Source organism: Pan paniscus, chromosome 1, assembly GCF_029289425.2.
Source record: "Pan paniscus chromosome 1, NHGRI_mPanPan1-v2.0_pri, whole genome shotgun sequence".
NCBI lineage: Eukaryota > Metazoa > Chordata > Mammalia > Primates > Hominidae > Pan > Pan paniscus.
The window spans coordinates 34790159-34806443 of record NC_073249.2 but is presented as its reverse complement, the minus strand read 5'-3'; the positions used below and the strand labels follow the sequence as shown (position 1 = coordinate 34806443).

General features: G+C 47.5%; 2 protein-coding genes and 1 long non-coding RNA gene across 5 annotated transcripts in view; 1 reads left to right on the top strand and 2 right to left on the bottom strand.

Moving 5' to 3' along the window:
- The window catches only part of LOC106634153 (uncharacterized), a 29766-nt gene extending 23332 nt beyond the window's left edge, over positions 1-6434 (bottom strand). For both annotated transcript variants that reach the window (XR_010110093.1, XR_001337519.5), the window contains exon 1: positions 6303-6434. This is a non-coding gene — a long non-coding RNA (uncharacterized LOC106634153). The remainder of the gene's footprint in view (positions 1-6302) is intronic.
- A 146-nt stretch (positions 6435-6580) lies between these two features.
- Positions 6581-16285, top strand: part of CENPF (centromere protein F) — a 61164-nt gene continuing 51459 nt past the window's right edge. For both annotated transcript variants that reach the window (XM_034946846.3, XM_003814155.5), the window contains exon 1: positions 6581-6782. The gene's annotated coding sequence lies outside the window, so the exon portion shown is untranslated. The remainder of the gene's footprint in view (positions 6783-16285) is intronic.
- Positions 7262-12642, bottom strand: LOC117977121 (alpha/beta hydrolase domain-containing protein 17A-like). The gene is made up of 2 exons (XM_034946859.3): positions 11755-12642; positions 7262-9509 (listed from the first exon to the last, which is right to left on the bottom strand). The coding sequence occupies exons 1-2, from the start codon at positions 12276-12278 to the stop codon at positions 9116-9118; spliced, it is 918 nt and encodes a 305-aa protein (XP_034802750.1). The 5' UTR covers positions 12279-12642; the 3' UTR covers positions 7262-9115.

Sequence of the window (16285 nt, the reverse complement as noted above, 5' to 3'; positions counted from 1 at the left end):
ATGAAATAGACATGCATACAGGGAGAATGCCATGTGAACGTGAGGATGGCCATCTGCAAGCTAGGGAGAGAGGCTTAGAGCAGATCTTTCCCTCATAGCCCCGACAGGGAACCAATCCTCCCAAAACCTAGATTTTTTTCCCCCCAGAGATGAAGTCTCACTCTGTTGGCCAGGCTGGAGTGCAGTGGCATGATCTCGGCTCACTGCAACCTCCGCCTCCTGGGTTCAAGTAATTCTCATGCCTCAGCCTCCTTAGTAGCTGGGATTACAGGTGCCTGCCACCACACCTGGATAATTTTTGTATTTTTAGTTCAGACGGGGTTTCACCATGTTGGCCAGGCTGGTCTCAAGCTCCTGATCTCAGGTGATCCGCCTGCCTCGGCCTCCCAAAGTGCTGGGATTACAGGAGTGAGCCACTGTGCCCAGCTTCAGAAACTAGATTCTGCACTTTTAGCCTCCAGAACTGTGAGACAAGACATTTCTTTTGTTTATACAACAACCCTATCCATTAATACAAGAGAGTTTAGCAAGCTTAAAAGATACAAGGTCATTTTACAAAAATAAATTGATTTCTATTTACAAGCCACAAAATGATGAAAAGGGAAATTAAAAAACCCACTTACAATGGCAAGCAAATACATGAAATACTTAGGGATAAATATAACAAAATGTATATGTACACTGAAAATTACAAAACACTGCTAAGAGAGGTGTTATTCAGAAGACTTAAATAATGGAAGAGATGAATGCCGTCTGTGTCAGAAGGCACAATATTCTTAAGTTCTCCAAACTGATCCATAGATTCAAAGTAATCCCTGTCAAAATCCCAGGAGGCTTTTGGGAAAATTAATATTCTCATTTTATTTTGAATTTTTATGAAAAGTAAGGGCTCTAGAATAGACAATACAATTTTGAAAAGGATCATCATTGGAAGACTTACATTACCCAATTTCTTGACTTATCATTAAGCTACAGTGATGAATACAGTGTGATACAGATGTAAAGATATGACATATAGATCAGTGGAACAGAATACAAAGGCAAAAGTAGATCTATATTTATATGGTCAATTAATTTTCAACAAAGATGCTAAGGTAATTCAGTGGGGAAAGGATAATTTTTGTAACAAATGGTGTCAGAACAACTAGATCTCTGTATGGGAAAATATATAAACTTTAACTTTTATTTCACACCATACAGAAAAATTTACCCAAATAGATTATAGACTTAAATGTAAAAGTTCAAATTATAAAACATCCAGGAGAAAATATGAGAGAAAGTCTTTCTAAACTAGCCAAAAGTGAAGATTTATTTCTTAGATAAGACACACAAAAAGCATGACACGAGAGAAAAGTGAATCATTAGAGTCCATCAAAGTTTAGTTTGCGTTTTATGAAAGACATCACTGAGAAATTGAAAAGACAAGCAATAGACTGCGAGAAAATTTTTGTAAAACATATATGTGATATAGGACTTGTATCCAGATATATGAGAAATCATAGAAGATAACCACTCAGTAAAAATATAGGAAAAGATTTTAAGACACTTTACAAAAGAAAATCTGTAACCAGCCAATAAGCACATCAGAAGATGTTCAACATCATTGGTCATCAGAGAGATAAAACTAAGTTCACTGTGAGATAACAGTCACATCAATTAGATTGGCATAAACTGAAAAGACAGACACACCATGTGTTGGCGGGGATGTGGATCAGCTAGAACACTCATACATCATGGGAATGTAAGATATTGAAAAGGATTTTGGACATTTCTTAAAAAGTTAAATATCCACTTACTATTTGTTGTTTTGTTTTGTTTTTGAGATGGAGTTTCACTCTTTTTTGCACAGGCTGGGGTGCAGTGGCGCAATCTTGGCTCACTGCAACCTCCGCCTACCAGGTTCAAGCGATTCTCCTGCCTCAGACTACGGAGTAGCTGGGATTACAGGTGCGCCCTACCACGCCGGGCTAATTTTTGTATTTTTAGTAGAGACGGGGTTTCACCATGTTGGCCAGGCTGGTCTTGAACTCCTGACCTCAAGTGATCTGCCCGCCTTGGCCTCCCAAAGTGTTGGGATTCCATGTGTGAGCCACCACACCCGGCCCCCACTTACTTATTTGACCCAGCAATTTCACTTTATGTGTTTCCCAGGATAAATGAAACCCATGTCAATGCAAAGACTTGTACATAAAAGTCCATAGAGGCTTTATTCATAAAAGCTTCAAGCTGGACACAACATAAATACAAATCAACAAGTGAACGGATAAACCAATTGTATATCCATGCAAAGAAATACTACTAAGAAATTAAAAAAACACAGTTATGTGCAACAACAAGGATATGTCTCTAAAACATTATGCTGAGTAAAAGAAACAGACATAAGGCTGGGCGCGGTGGCTCACGCCTGTAATCCCAGCACTTTGGGAGGCCGAGGCGGGTGGATCACGAGGTCAGGAGTTCAAGACCATCCTGGCTAACACGGTGAAACCCCGTCTCTACTAAAAACACACAAAAAATTAGCCAGGCGTGGTGGTGGGCGCCTGTAGTCCCAGCTACTAGGGAGGTCGAGGCAGGAGAATGGCATGAACCTGGGAGGCGGAGCTTGCAAGGAGCCTAGATCGCGCCACTGCACTCCAGCCTGGGCGACAGTGAGACTGCGTCTCAAAAAAAAAAAAAAAAAAAAGAAACAGACATAAAAGAGTACACACTGTAATTCCACTTCTATGAAACTCTAGGAAAATATGAATTTAATGTGTACGTGACAGAAAACAGATCAATGGTTGCTTGTGTCTGGGAGTTTTTGGGGTGCATAACTGGGAAGGGGTATAAAGATACTTGTAATGTCAAGAAATGTTTATATTCTTACTTTGGTGGTATTAATAGAGGTGAATATATTTGTCAAAATGTATTGCACTGTACACTTAAAATGAGTGTATTTTATCTTACGTAACGTCTATCTTTTTAAAGTGTTTTTTTTTTTTTTTTTTTTTTTGAGACCTAGTCTCACTCTGTCGCCCAAGCTGGAGTGCAGTGGTGCGATCTTGGTTCACTGCAACCTCCGCCTCCCAGGTTCAAGCGATTCTCCTATCTCGCCCTCCCGGGTAGCTGGGACTACAGGCGTGTGCCACCACACCAGGCTGATTTTTTTTATTTTTAGTAGAGACGGGGTTTCACCATGTTAGCCAGGATGGTCTCGATCTGACCTCGTGATCTGCCCGCCTCGGCCTCCCAAAGTGCTGGGATTACAGGAGTGAGCCACCGCGCCCGGCCCTAAAGTTTTTATTTTTATTTATTTATTTATTTATTTTTTTAAAGATAACAGATTTTCGGCCAGGTGCGGTGGCTCACATCTGTAATCTCAGCACTTTGAGAGGCCGAGGCTGGCAGATCACGAAGTCAAGAGATCGAGACCATCCTGGCCAACATGGTGAAACCCTGTCTCTACTAAAAATACAAAAATTAGCTGGGCGTGATGGCGTGCGCCTGACGTCCCAGCTACTCAGGAGGCTGAGGCAGGAGAATCGCTTGAACCCGGGAGGCGGAGGTTGCAGTGAGCCGAGATTTGCCACTGCACTCCAGCCTGGCAACACAGCAAAACTCTGTCTCAAAAAAAAAAAAAAAAAAGCATACAGATTTTCAGGCCGGGCACAGTGGCTCACACCTGTAATCCCAGCACTTTGGGGGCTGAGGCGGGTGGATCACTTGAGGTGAGGAGTTCGAGACCAGCCTGGCCAACATGGTGAAACCTCGTTTCTACTAAAAATACAAAAATTAGCTGGGCGTGGTGGTGCGTGCCTGTAATCTCAGCTACTCGGGTGGCTGAGGCAGGAGAATCGCTTGAACCCGGGAGACAGAGGTTGCAGTGAGCCGAGATTGTGCTACTGCACTCCAGCCTGGGTGACGGAGCCAGACTCCATCTCAAGGAAAGAAAAGAAAATTTCAGAATAGATAAAAAAATAAAATCGTGTAATTATAAAATATTTACAGTTCTAATAAGATGAAAAATAATATGAAATGAAAAGTAAACTGCTGCTTAAAATAATAGATTATATTGTCTTCATGATGCAGCTATAGAGACGGCTCTCATTTATTGAAAGTACTCGTGGGGTTCTTTTGGAGAAAAATAATTGATGAAAAGTAGTATCGCAACTTATTTAATCAAATCTGAAAAGGAAATGGAATATGAGGAGAGATATGATGATTCCTTCAGGGGATCATGAGATTGAGAAAATATTTCTTTTTAAAGGGAAATATTTGAGCAGTTTAAATGCTACTAGGAAGACTTAGGAAGGTAGAAGCAGTTAAAGATTCTTGTTTACAAGTGCATAACTGGGAGAGTGAAGTTCCTGAGAAGCAAGTTGCCTCAAAACACAGTATGATTGTTCAGTTTTAGGAGTAGTCAGAAAGACATTTCCCATGGTTGTAACAGGAAGAAAGGAGGTAAGAATGGGTATAGATTTTCACACATTTGTAGATTTGGGTCTCAGAAAGTTGAAGGTGTTCCTGTCAGAAATCTTATGTTTTCTGTGAACTAGAAAATAAAGTCATCTTCTGAGAGTAAGAATGGAGATGGTTGTTGCAGGAGATTAGAGAAATCCTGAAACTGGGAGAAAGGGCTGTGGAGCAGCATTGAGGCCCAGTTAGACGTCCTACATTTAAAGTATTTGCACAGTGCTGGGATTTTTTTCCAGCCCCATTCTGCAGCAATAGTGCACCAAGGGATGATATGGACATTTGCACACATACAAGTTTGGGAGATAGAACAAGAGGCAAGGGAGTTGAGGACACTGGCAAAAGAGTGATTTCAGTGATGAACCTGCAGTCTAATCTGTAGAAAAGATGGGAAGACTCAAAGACACTGGTCCACAAGCAGAATATCGAGGTAGTGGATGAACAATCCAGAGAGAGTAGGCTGGCTAACTGAGGGAAGGGACTTAAAAAGAGAAGAGCAGAGAGCGAAAAATGGACGCTTAGAGAACATCTGTCTTTGGTTGGACGGGATCCTCCCCCTATAAAACAAACAAACCAACCGGGGGAAAAATAAAGGGAGGGGAAGGGAAGCATAAAATTAAAGTCAGAGAAATATCACAGGAGTTACTAGAATGGTATCCATCCTATTTCCCTTGTTCAAGAAATGAATGTATTTCTTTATTGTTCATTGTAGAAAAACGAAGCACAAGGCTTGACTATACAGTGGCCACTCAATAGATATCCGCTGAAGAACGAATGAATGAATAGTAAATGCAAATTTCTTATTCAAACCTTAAAAAAATCCTCTATTATGGGTCTTTCTAGCTGTTTATTTTTCCTTAAGCAGCCTATACATAGTTGAATAATTACTCTGGGAAGCAATGGAATTGTAATTTGTGTTGAAGCCAGACACAATTTGGTTCAAATTCTAAAACTACCAGACACTAGACTGATCATGGCAATGTCTGACAAAAGTTTTCCTCCCCTACCTGCTCTCTCCCCTCCCTTTGGGGATTCGAAGGTAGAAGATAGTAAGAACAAGGCCTTTCCCCAAATAGCAGTTTTATCTCCCAAGATGATCTGGATTTTAAATTACTATGTGCAAAGTTACTAGGGATGCAAAAATGAATTAAAACAGATTTTACTGTAAAGGAATTTTTGAGTCTGATGGGGGAGTCAGACGTAGACATAAATACAAGACAAGACACAGCGAAAATCCTAAACATGAAGTTTGCAAGTTCTAGGAAAGGTCTAGGAAATAATTATCTCTAAGGAGTGGGTGGGATTAGTGAGGTTTTATAAAAAAAGTGACACTTGAATTGGGTACTGCAGGAACAGTCTAATGAAAGGTAAAGTCAGGGGGCTGGAAAGTTTGGTACCTATTGAGGCAGACAACAGCATTAGAGATCTATTACTTTAACAATTAATTGTTTTGCTTCTGCCTTTAGAAGCTTATTTATAGTTTAATAGGGAAATGAAACGAGTATATAACATACATAGAAAACTAGTGGGCTTCACGAAAAGCATTACACCCCGTTTTGAGGATTCTTCTGAATTTTAAATTCTGATGCAGTGTCCTCCCCCCACGCCTTAATCCTGGAAAATAAGTGTTCAGAATCACGTCTTAGAAATATGATCCATAAAGGACAGCATTTAAGAGCGACATCCTGCATTGCGTAGATTCAATTTCAAATTACTGTACTTAGCTTCTATGAGCCTGTTAACTTTTTAATAAAATGTGGATAATACTTTCCTCAAAGAATTGTTAAGAACGACACCGGATAAAGAATGCATGACAAACACAGCACCTAGTATCTATGTCCTAAACTTACGTTTAATTAAGTAGATTGGTACGTGCAGTTTAAAAGAGGTTTCACCAGGCAGCACAGTTCCCCTGGCTGTAGGCGATAGACCACGCCTTCCTAATCAGCGGGCGCATTCCCTGACTTTTGCGGAAATAGCGGTCCAAAACCGCGTCTAGCATTAGCAAAAGCACGTGGTCTCCGTCTCCCGGCAACAACAAAAAAGAACAGTAACTCTGGCGCAGGCACCTCCAGTAGAGGGCTTGTTTTTAAAATCCATCCGAAAGGGCCAATCAGAGGCGGCAGTCTGAGTGCGCAGGCGCGGATTGGTCCGCCGCTACTTAGAGTGACCAATAGGCGTGGAGGTAAGTTTGGTTGAGACCAGAAGCGGGCGAATTGGGCACCGGTGGCCGCTGCGGGCAGTTTGAATTAGACTCTGGGCTCCAGCCCGCGGAAGCCGCGCCATAACTGTACTCTCCGAGAGGTTGTTTTCCCGTCCCCGAGAGCAAGGTGAGCGTCCTGACTGGGTCCGGATCCTGGTCCTGGCGGCGGGCGGTAGGCGGCGGGCGGCGTGGGGGTGCCGCTGGCTTTTTGCCGGCGGGTACTGGGCGGGGAGGCCTCTGGGATCACTCTCCCGGCCCTGTAGGTGCCGGGGACCGCCCCCTCCCACCCGACGGAACTGGAGAATCCGCCCCGGGATGTGTTTCGTAGGGGTGTCGGCGCCCCTCTGCTCGGGTTCAAACTGGTCTCGGATTAGTGTCCCAGACCCTACTCGGTCACGGACTCACACTTTAGGGGATCATTTTCTTCCTCCGTAAAAGATTTGGAGATGACTAGGTATTTCCAAGCCGCCTTCCCAGTCCCGTAACCAACCTTATTGAAATTCGGGCCCTGGTCCTTTGTTTTATTGAGTAGATGTAAGCTTGAGTTTTGATCTGGTTGGCGACGTGGGGTGCCTATGGTTAGTTACGCGAGCATTTCTCTTTCCCCTCTCTTCTTCCTCCCGTCCACATTTTTTTTTTTTTTTTTAAATAGAGTTAGGCCTCCCTATATTGCCTAGGCTGGTCTGGAACCCCTGGGCTCAAGGGATCCTCCCGCCTTGGCCTCTGTAAGTGCCAGGATTACAAGCATGAGCCACTACGCCCGGTCCTCCCTTCCACATTTATTTGAACGCGCCTGTGTGCCCGGCTCGGCTGTGTAATGAGGACCCAGAAATAAAAGGCATGGTCGTGTCCTTGAGCCTGATCTAGAGGAGAAGGCAGGGTTATCATTCTCAGACCCAGCCTTGGTACAGTGCACGGGGACTCTGGCTTTTTGGAGGAGGTGGGGAATTCTGACAACGGGAAAGCAGTGGTGAAGGTGGGGCAGGAGGAGGTCACACAAGAGCTTCCGTGGGGACTAAGGGACTGGGTAGTTCGGGCATGAAGAGTGCCCTCCACGTATTTAAGAGATAAAGATACAGCATTTTCCGGAAAGGACAATAGTCCTGCAAGTCCTCCATGCAGGAACCTTCATCCAGGGCTTTTCTTCACTCCCCACCTCGATTCCCTGTTCCTCAAAAGTAAACTTCTGAGGTTTATTTTTTTTGTTCTTTTGCCCCAATGGCCCAATACAGGTGGCTGATAGCTGATCCCTTAATGGGCCAAAATCTGCTCTAATCACAGTTAGCTTGGTCTACATCTATATTGTTCTCTATCTTAGACTTTGGAATGGAAAAGCACTCAGCTTGCCAGTCTTCTTTATGTTTATTCCCCTCATTTTCTAATCATCTTTCTAAATTGCTCCTTTTTATATTCTGTTGGCTATAGCATCTTGATGTAATGATTTCAGTGGCTGGCTGAATTGTTTAGGGCAATTACAGTTGTGTGTCTCTGGGTACAGTTCTCTGACTCCTGACAAACTAGATTGGAATGGAGGATATTGAGACAGGGTCAGTTGTCCTTTGTTGGTTGAGAGGCATGTGACTCCTTTCAGTAGTTTTGGGATAAATGGGAGTGGAATACAAGATGCTGTGTTCCAAGAACTGAGAGCTAGAAAAAAAAACAAAACAAAACTGGTAGCAAAACACAGCTTTCCAAGGCTTTGATATCCAACTTATATGTTGTCTAAGACCTTTGCTTCTCCCTCTTAATTTTTTTATTGTTGTTAGTACTTTCATGAACTGCTTATTGTTTTGATAAAAAGGTTCATTGATAAAATCGATTGAAAAAAACCATTAAAATGGCCGTTAACTTTATTTAGTAAAAAAACAAATTCTCAAACTCTTGCCTAAGTAACTGGAAAATGAATGATTTTTCTTTTTGTTTATGTTCTGAAGGCTAAAATAAAGGACAGTTGCCATATTTTCTTCCAGCTGATTTCTATTTCCTAAGATGTGGCTGAGAAGGAGGTAGGCCACTTCACCCTTTGTACCATAGGCTGAAATATACAAGTGAAAAAGTGTTTTTAAAAAATATGTAATAGCTAACATATATGGAAAGCTTACTGTTTCTAAGGCCTTAGGAAGTCACCATCATTATTATCCTCATTTTACAAACAAGGGAAACAAGGCATAGAGCAGCTAAATAACTTGCCCAAAGTCATACATCCGTAAGTGCCTGAGCTAGAAGAATCCGGTTTTTTTTTTTTTTTTAAATCTTTAATTTCCGTTTTCACGTATTTTCTTGTTGCTTCCAAAAGGAAAGGAGTGCGTAGCTCTGTTGCCTGTACATCGTCCACAGCCCCTAGGTCGGAGCGGGGTCCCCTGGGCCGCCCGGGGGTCCACATGCAGCCCCTGGGGGGCCGGCGCGGGGTGAGGTCCGGGGGCCGCGTTATTGCTGAGGTCTGGCCGGTTGGGGCCGCCGCTAGGCGAGCTGGCTGGGCAGCTCCTGGGAGATGAAGCGACGCAGGCCCTCCAGGTACTGGCTGTAGAGCTCGATGTCGTTGTGCCCGGCGCCCTCCACCCACAGTGGCTCCACCGCCTTGGGGCAGCGCTCGTAGAGCGCCAGCCCGTGCGAGAAGTCGATCACCTCGTCCTCCGTGCCGTGGATGATGAGCACGGGCGACGTGATCTTGGACACCTTCTCGATGTTAGGGAAGGCGTTGAAGCAGTAGGTCTTCTTGGTGTCGGGGAAGGCGACGCGCATGCCCGAGGTGAGCGGCGAGTGCAGCACCACCACGGCACACTCGTAGCGCGAGGCCAGGTCCACGGTGGGCACCGTGCCGATGCTCTGCCCGTACAGGATGATGCTGTCCGGGCTGGTGCCCTACCTGGCGGCGCCGGAGCAGGGTCAGCCGCGGCCTCCGACGCGCGCGCACCCTTCCCGCCAGCGGGCGTCCCCGGGCCCAGCTCCGGATGCCACCCTCCAGTCTCCCCACTCAGCCAAGTCAGTGGGTCAGGCCCAGGCTCCACACCAGTCCCGAGGGCCACCCCCAGCCCTCAACACCGCGGCGGTGGGCGAAGCCAGCGGCCCCCCGTTCCCTGGCGCTGCCGTTCACTGGCGTTTCCTAGCTAGGATCTGCAGGGATCCCGCCTACGGAGTGGCCCTGGGGCGGAGGTAGGGGAGGCCCTGGCGCCTCTCCTCCTCCTGATCACCCCTAGGTGCACACTGGGAACTGTGTGCCCCCCACATCCTGAATGCTTCACGCCTTCCTGCCCGGGTTAGAAAGCCGTTCCTGGTGCACTGGCCAGGACAGCGGACACTCTTCCTCCCTGCAGCCCTTGCCCACCCCCTTGGCCATGAGGAATTCAGGCAGCTGTGTCCCCAAATGTCTCCACCCAATTTTGGACTCTCGGAGTCCCCACGCCCAATGAGATGCCAGTGCAACCCACGTCAGCATCGAGGGTTGTGGCTGCGGAGGTGGCACCCCCTCCCACCAGCACCTTCCCTTGGGAGTGGACAAGTTCTCGGCCACCTCAGTATCACCAGCTCCCACCCAGGGCCACCCCCACCCCCAGGTCACTGGTGTGCGGCCCCTGACCCAGCTGATCCAGCTCCAGTTACAAGGCCTCCTCGTGCCCAGTCCCAACCACGCGGGACCCACCTGCCACCCTGCCCATGCTGGGACCTCACAACTCTCCTCCCACACGCTCCAGGCTCTGATCCCAGGCAGATGCCCTCTTGCAAGGCAGGAGCATGGGCAGGTGTGCGTCCCCTCTGCCTGGCATTCGGACTCCACCAGCAGGGCTGTCCCCCTCCCTGGCCTGGAATCCCAGCCTCCTGGCAGCACTCCACAGCTCGCCACTCACCCATGCCCCAAAGGATGCTGCCTGGCTTGTGCCTGTGGCCCCAGCTCTGCCTCAGCCTCCCTGGCCTGTTCCCTGGCAGCCATGGTCAGTAGTGTGCTGAGCCAGCCCAGCCCTGTCATCTGCTACAGGCAGGAGCCCCCAGCTGCCACCTGGATGTCACCACTCAAACGAACAGGACATATCCCCAGTGGAGGCCCTGGGCACGCTCTGGCCTCCGCCTCACAGCTCTGGGCCTAGGTTCCTACAGGACAAAGTGGCAGCAGGACAGATGGCTGAGCAGACAGAGCTCAGAGCTGGCCATGGCGGGTGTGACTCTGCCAGTGGCCCAGGCAGTAGAGACAGGAGGGGCCGAGGAAGTCGCATGAAGTGGTTGGTGTCAGCGCCCCACACTGCTGGGAGGCCCCCAGAGCCAGGGTGGTGCCAGGGGACCAGCTCCCAGGCCCACAGCAGGGACTGCCTGCAATATCACCAAGGCAACGAGGACCCCACCTCCCCAGGGCCTCTGACTTCTCAGAGCTATGCCTGGTCCCTGCGGGAGCAGGTCAGACCAGTGGGCTGGGCAGGGCCAGGACGAGACAGCCCCAGTGGATGGCGAGCAGGAAAGGTCACCAGAGGCCCACCCGGGTCTCCTCGTCCAAAGCAGCACTGGCCTGGCTGGTGCTCAAACACCGGTGAAGGGCCCAGGCAAGCGCAGGGCTGGGGACCTGGATGACTAGGAGGGCTGGATCTGGAATGGAGGCTGGCCCAGACCTCGGATGTGTGCTGGGGGTCTGCACCTGACCCTGCAGGCCCTGCCCCGGGATGGCCAAGCTCCGCAGCCACAGGGCCTCATGGGCCAGGCCTCGGGACCTGGATGCAGCAGCCTTGCCTCACTTGGCCCCAAGTGCTGCCTCGGCCGATGGGGCCCCAGCCACACGTGCACAGACCCCCAGACACCACCCACTCCCTCCCGCCGGGTGGCATCCACGCCCCTGTGACAAGCTCAGCCCCTTCCCGTCCTCAGGCCAGGGGTTCCCAGGGAGCCTGGCTCCACAGGCCAGGGTGTGGAAGGACCGCCTGGCCACACCTCAGCCATGTGGAGGCTGCACCTGCACACCCAAGCTCGCCTGTCCGGCCCTCTGGCCCTGTGCATCCACTGTGGCTCCCCTCCTGCAGGGCCGCCCACCTTCCTCCCAGGGAAGCCCGCCCCCCGGCCCCCGGCCTGGTCCCCTCTTGGGTGTGCCCAGGCTGAGCTGCCCCCAGGGTTGCCCTCACCTGGTGCGCAGGGCCTGCCAGGCGGCGTCGATGTCGGCATAGAGGTTCCTCTCGGAAGGCCTGCCCGAGCTGGCACCGTAGCCGGAGTAGTCGTAGGAGATGTTGCAATGGAGGCGGGAGCCCAGGCCAATGTAGAAGCTGCTCATCTGGCCCGGGTCCACGGCGTTGCCGTGCGAGAAGAGGACCGTGTACCTGGCACCAGTCACGCAGCGAACATACATGCAGGAGACGCGGTTGCTGCGGGCGCTCTTGGTGGGGAAGACCTCAATGGTGTCCAGCTCGCGCTGGCTGTACTGGAAGTCGGCGCGCTCCGTCAGGTGCAGCTTCCAGCGCCCGGGTGCGCCCGAGGAGGCCCGCAGGGTCCCCAAGGGGGCGGCCCCGGCCCCACCAGGCCCCGGCTCGGGCTCAGGCACCAGGGAATAGGTGGCCTCCGGCGGCAGGAAGGCGAGCTTGGCAGCGATGCGGCCGGGGCAGGGCGGGCAGCAGAAGAGGCAGCAGAGCTCACTCAGCGACAGCCCGTTCATGGCGGGCGCCGCCCGGGCCAGGCCTCCACCGGGGCCCCCGCCAACAACGCCGCCCGGCCTGGCCCAGCAGGGGAGGGGTGGGGGTGCTCCGAGTCGCGGGCAGGGGGGAGGGCGCCCCCCCAGCTACCGCCCCAGACGGCAGCCCCGTTAGGAGGCCAGGGCCCAGCCCCATCGCGGTCCAAGCCGAGCCCCAGGGAGCCTCGCAACCACAGGTCTCCATGTCATGCCGTGGGAAGCCCACCCCGGCCCGGGCCCCAGGGCCGCACTCCATGGCTCCCGGCCACCTGCCCGTGCGTCCATCGGTCCCTCCGCGCCCCGGCCGGCCTCCTGCATCGCCACCGCCGCAGCTCCCCCCGAAGAATCCGCTTTGAATCTCTAAGGTTGTACTGTATATGTCTTTCCTGGTCAGTGTCTGTCTGGAGCATGACTTTACCACCTTTTGCAGTGATTCTAGTACTAATACGGCATTCACTCTTCATTCATGCATGCATTCATTATTAAAAAATGATAACTGCTTGGAAGGAGATGGGCTACCTGTGCTGTGAGTAACTATGATGGGAAACTATGGCCGGGTCAGGGATCTCAGAAAAGTTTCCCAGAGGAAGAGGGACAAAGTGTGAGTGGTAATTAACCATGTGAAGAGGGAAGGAGGAGCACATGCAGAATATCTTGTCATGCATTTTCTTTGTTTATAGGACCTATTTCACCTGAAAACCTTATGGCAAAATATTATTTTTTTCTTAGCTTTTATTTTTGGTTCAGGGGTACACATGCAGGTTTGTTATATAGGTAGACTCATGTCATGGGGGATTTTTGTACAGATTATTTTGTTGCCCAGGTACTAAGCCTAATACTCAATAGTTATTTTTTCTTCTGCTCTTCCTCCTCCAACTCTCCACCCTCAAGGAGGCCTCAGTGTCTATTGTTCCCTTCTTTGTGTTCATTTGGTTTTCTGTTCTTGCATTAGTTTGCTAAGGATAATGGCCTCTAATTCCATCCATGTTCCTGCAAAAAACCATGATCTCATTCTTTTTTACGGCTGCATAGTATTCCATGGTATATGTGTACTACATTTTGTTTATCCAATCTGTCATTGATGGGCATTTAGATTGATTGCATGTCTTTGCTATTGTGAACAGTGCTGCAATGAACATTTGTGTGTGCAATTTTTTTTTTTTTTTTTTGGTAGATACGGGATTTTGCCATGTTGCCCAGGCTGGTCTTGAACTCCTGAGCTCAAGTTATCCACCTGCCTTGGCCTCCCATGTGCCTGGCCATGCGTGTGTCTTTATGGCTGAATGATTTATATTCCTCTGGGTATATACCCAGGCGCTGGGTTGAATGGTAGTTCTGTTTTTAGCTCTTTGAGGAATTGCCATACTGCTTTCCACAATGGTTGAACTAATTTACACTCCCACCAAAAGTGTATAAGTGTTCCCTTCTCAACTTGGCCAGCATCTGTTATTTTTTAACTTTTTAATCATAGCCATTCTGACTGGTGTGAGATGGTATTTCATTGTGGTTTTAATTTGCATTTCTCTAATGATCAGTGATATTGAGCTTTTTTTCATATGCTTGTTAGCCACATTTTTTTTTTTTTTTTTTTTTTTTTTTTTAGAAAAGTGTCTGTTCATGTCCTTTGCCTACTTTTTAATGGGGTTGTTGTTTTTCTCTTGTAAATTTAAGTTCCTTATAGATGCTGGATATTAGACCTTTATCAGATGCATAGTTTGTAAATATTTTCTCCCATTCTTTAGGTTGTCTTTTTACTCTGTTGAGTTTCTTTTGCTGTGCAGAAGCTCTTCAGTTTAATTAGATCTCATTTGTAAATTTTTGCTTTTGTTGTGATTGTTCTTAGTGTCTTTGTCATGAAATCTTTGCCCATTCCTGTGTCCAGGATGGTATTGCCTAGGTTGTCTTCTGTGGTTTTTATAGTTTGTGGTTTTACATTTAAGTCTTTAATCCATCTTGAATTAATTTTTGTATATGGTGTAAGGAAGGGGTCCAGTTTCATTCTTCTGCATATGGCTAGCCAGCTATCTCATCATTTATTGAATAGGGAATCCTTTCCCCATTGTTTGTTTTTGTCAGCTTTGTCAAAGATCAGATGGTTGTAGGTGTGCGGCTTATTTCTGGGCTCTCTATTGTGTTCCATTGGTCTATGTGTCTGTTTTTGTACCAGTACCATGCTGTTTTGGTTACTGCAGCCCTGTAGTATAGTTTGAAGTAGGGTAACATGATGCTGTCAGCTTTGTTCTTTTTGCTTAGGCTTGTCTTGGCTATTTGGGCTTATTTTTGGTTCCATATCAATTTTAAAATAGTTTTTTCTAGTTCTGTGAACAATGTCTTTGGTAGTTTGATAGGAATAGCATTGAATGTGCAAATTGCTTTGGGCAGTATGGCCATTTCAATGACACTGATTCTTCATATTCATGAGCATGGGATGTTTTTCCATTTGTGTCATCTCTGATTTCTTTGAGCAGTGTTTTCTAATTCTTTCTTTTTTTGAGATGGAGTTTCGCTCTTTGTTGCCCAGGCTGGAGTGCAGTGGTGTGATCTCGGCTCACTGCAACCTCTGCCTCCGAAGTTCAAGTGATTCTCCTGTCTCAGCCTCCTGAGTAGCTGGGATTACAGGCATCTGCCACCACACCCAGCTAATCTTTGTATTTTTAGTAGAGATGGGGTTTCACCATGTTGGCCAGGCTGGTCTTGAACTCCTGACCTTAGGTGATCTGCCCACCTCAGCCTCCCAAAGTGCTGGGATTACAGGCGTGAGCCACTGAGCCCAGCCTTCTAATTCTTATTGTACAGATCTTTCACCTCCCTGGTTAGCTGTATTTCTAGGTGATTTATTCATATTGTGGCAATCGTGAATGAGATTGCATTTTTGACTTGGATCTTGGCTTGGCTGTTGTTGGCGTATAGGAATGCTAGTGATTTTTGTATATTGATTTTCGTATCATGAGAGTTGGCTGAAGTTGTTTATCAACTGAAGGAGCTTTTGGGCCAAGACTATGGGGTTTTCTAGATGTAGGATCACATTGTCTGCAAACAGGGGTAGTTTGACTTCCTCTCTTCCTATTTGGATGCCTTTTATTTCTTCCTCTTGCCTGGTTGCTCTGGCCAGGACTTCCAATAGTATGTTGAATAGGAGTAGTGGAAGAGGGCCTCCTTGCCAGTTTTCAAGGGGGGAATGCTTTCAGCTTTTGCCCATTTAGTATGATGTTGGCTGTGGGTTTGTCATAGATGGCTCTTATTATTTTGAGGTATGTTCCTTCAATACCTAATTTATTGAGAGTTTTTAACGTGAAGGGATGTTGAATTTTTAATGAAAGCTTTTCTGCATGAGATAATCATGTCATTTTTGTCTTTAGTTATGCTTATGTGATGAATCATATTTATTGATTTGCGTATGTTGAACCAACCGTAAATCCTGGCGACGAAGCCTACTTGATTATGGTAGATTAGCTTTTTGATCTGTTGCTGGACTTGGTTTGCAAGTATATTTTTGAGGAATTTTGCATCGTTGATCAAGGATATTGGCTTGAAGTTTTCTTTTTTTGTTGGGTCTCTGCCAGGTTTTGGTATCAGGATGATGCTGGCCTCATAGAATGAGTTGAGGAGGCGTCCCTCCTCCTTAATTTTTTTGGAAACCAGGGGTGCAGACAAAGTACCCTGTACACCCAACAGTAATCCCACAGGAGAAGGCAGAGGCCCCAGGCCATTTAATCAGCAGCAAGGTGATTATGTGATATGTCTTTTCACAGTTGAGTTAGATGTACTCCACCAGTTATGATGGGAATCAATTTAAATATACTTTCTTGATCCCAGAAATTCAAGTATGTGGACAGGATGTTACACATGGCAGGATGATTGTTACAGCGCAACTAACATGTTTCAAATGGACAAAAAATTAGTATAATTTACAGTATCTTAAGATAAATTTCCTTTGAATGGGAGCTTCCTTTCCAGTCCTTTGAGGTCTACAAGACATATCTAGAAAATTT